General features: G+C 39.0%; 1 protein-coding gene across 5 annotated transcripts in view; it reads left to right on the top strand.

Annotated features, from left to right (window-relative positions):
• Window positions 1-1,301, top strand: part of LOC115242430 (transient receptor potential-gamma protein) — a 91,329-nt gene that overhangs the window by 70,007 nt on the left and 20,021 nt on the right. For all 5 annotated transcript variants that reach the window (XM_029818701.1, XM_029818697.1, XM_029818702.1 and 2 more), the window contains 2 exons: window positions 1-94; window positions 505-739. In XM_029818701.1, the coding sequence (XP_029674561.1) occupies window positions 1-94; window positions 505-739 (329 nt within the window). The remainder of the gene's footprint in view (window positions 95-504; window positions 740-1,301) is intronic.

Below are 1,301 nucleotides of genomic sequence, written 5' to 3'. Positions count from 1 at the left end.
GCTGAATCACGACCCAACGGGACCAGCTTTTGAGCACGGAGAGAGGATGCATCTCAATCGCTTAAAATTAGCCATTAAGCTGAGGCAAAAAAAGGTATACGAAATTTAAACGAAAGAGATAAATTTTATAGATTTTTAATTACATCTCATTATAGAAAAGATATAGAATTAATTTTTTTTGTATTTAAACGATCGCAATTATTTCAAATCGAATATGCGGAAAGATTTTCTACAATTTCAAACACATGTAAGATGTCTAACAATTACATCATCAATTTCTCGCTCAATTGCAACTTTCGAAATATTGACGCAGGGATAATTGAGCTTCAATTAAACAGTGGAACAGAGACCGAGGACGTTCGTTAATTTAATGTTATAATTAGGAACGACAATTTGAACAGTAATTGCAGCTTATACTCTGATTGCGCGAGTATTGCCACCTTTCTCTCCCAGTCACGTGACCGGAAGCTGTCGGTCAATATCGCGTTACCTGGATGTTTTCAGTTCGTGGCGCATCCTAACGTACAGCAGCTACTGGCATCGATCTGGTACGAGGGCCTGCCGGGATTCCGAAGGAAGAATATGTTTCTCCAAGCGCTGGAGATCGTTAGGATCGGCGTCCTCTTCCCGTTTTTCAGCGTGGCGTATATCATCGCACCCCACAGTATGGTCGGTCAGACCATGAGAAAGCCATTCATCAAATTCATCTGTAACTCCGCGTCGTATTTCACTTTTCTATGTGAGTACATTTTCATAATTAAGTTGCAACATAACTTTAATGGGATAAAATCTAGAATTTTATGAGTTGCAATTTTTTAAACTGTACGCAAAGTGCTATTTATTAATCCATTAATTATATTGATAAAATTAAAGACAAAAAATCTTCACGCTGACGCGTGCGAAACAGATGAAACGCTCTAATAACAGATCAGGCATTTTATAATCGAAGTAGTTTCTTGTCACGCTTTAAATCTAACCACTTGGCACGACATCCGGCCGTAACATGCCATTTCCTAGATTGTTCACCACACTTGATCAACGTGACCCAAATATCCGGTTCATTCCGGAAATATCAGTGGCACCGCTGAATCAGCTCGATACCTATCGCCTATTCTTATAAACATCTCTCTTATTCTTGGTCCGTTTTACAGCTGAAACCGCATTCAATTCCAAAGTTGATGCGTGAAATTGTTTCTAGTCTCAATCGAAATAACTGCTTTCCAATCGAAATTGGCTCGAATAATCGTTGCAACGCAATATTTGATTTCGAAATCAATGGCGTTATTCGATTTGCGATGCCG

The sequence above is a fragment of the Formica exsecta genome, unplaced genomic scaffold (genome assembly GCF_003651465.1).
Source record: "Formica exsecta isolate Colony F162 unplaced genomic scaffold, ASM365146v1 scaffold599, whole genome shotgun sequence".
Taxonomy (NCBI): domain Eukaryota; kingdom Metazoa; phylum Arthropoda; class Insecta; order Hymenoptera; family Formicidae; genus Formica; species Formica exsecta.
Note: the sequence above shows the minus strand (reverse complement) of the source record. Positions and strands in the feature narration are given on the sequence as shown.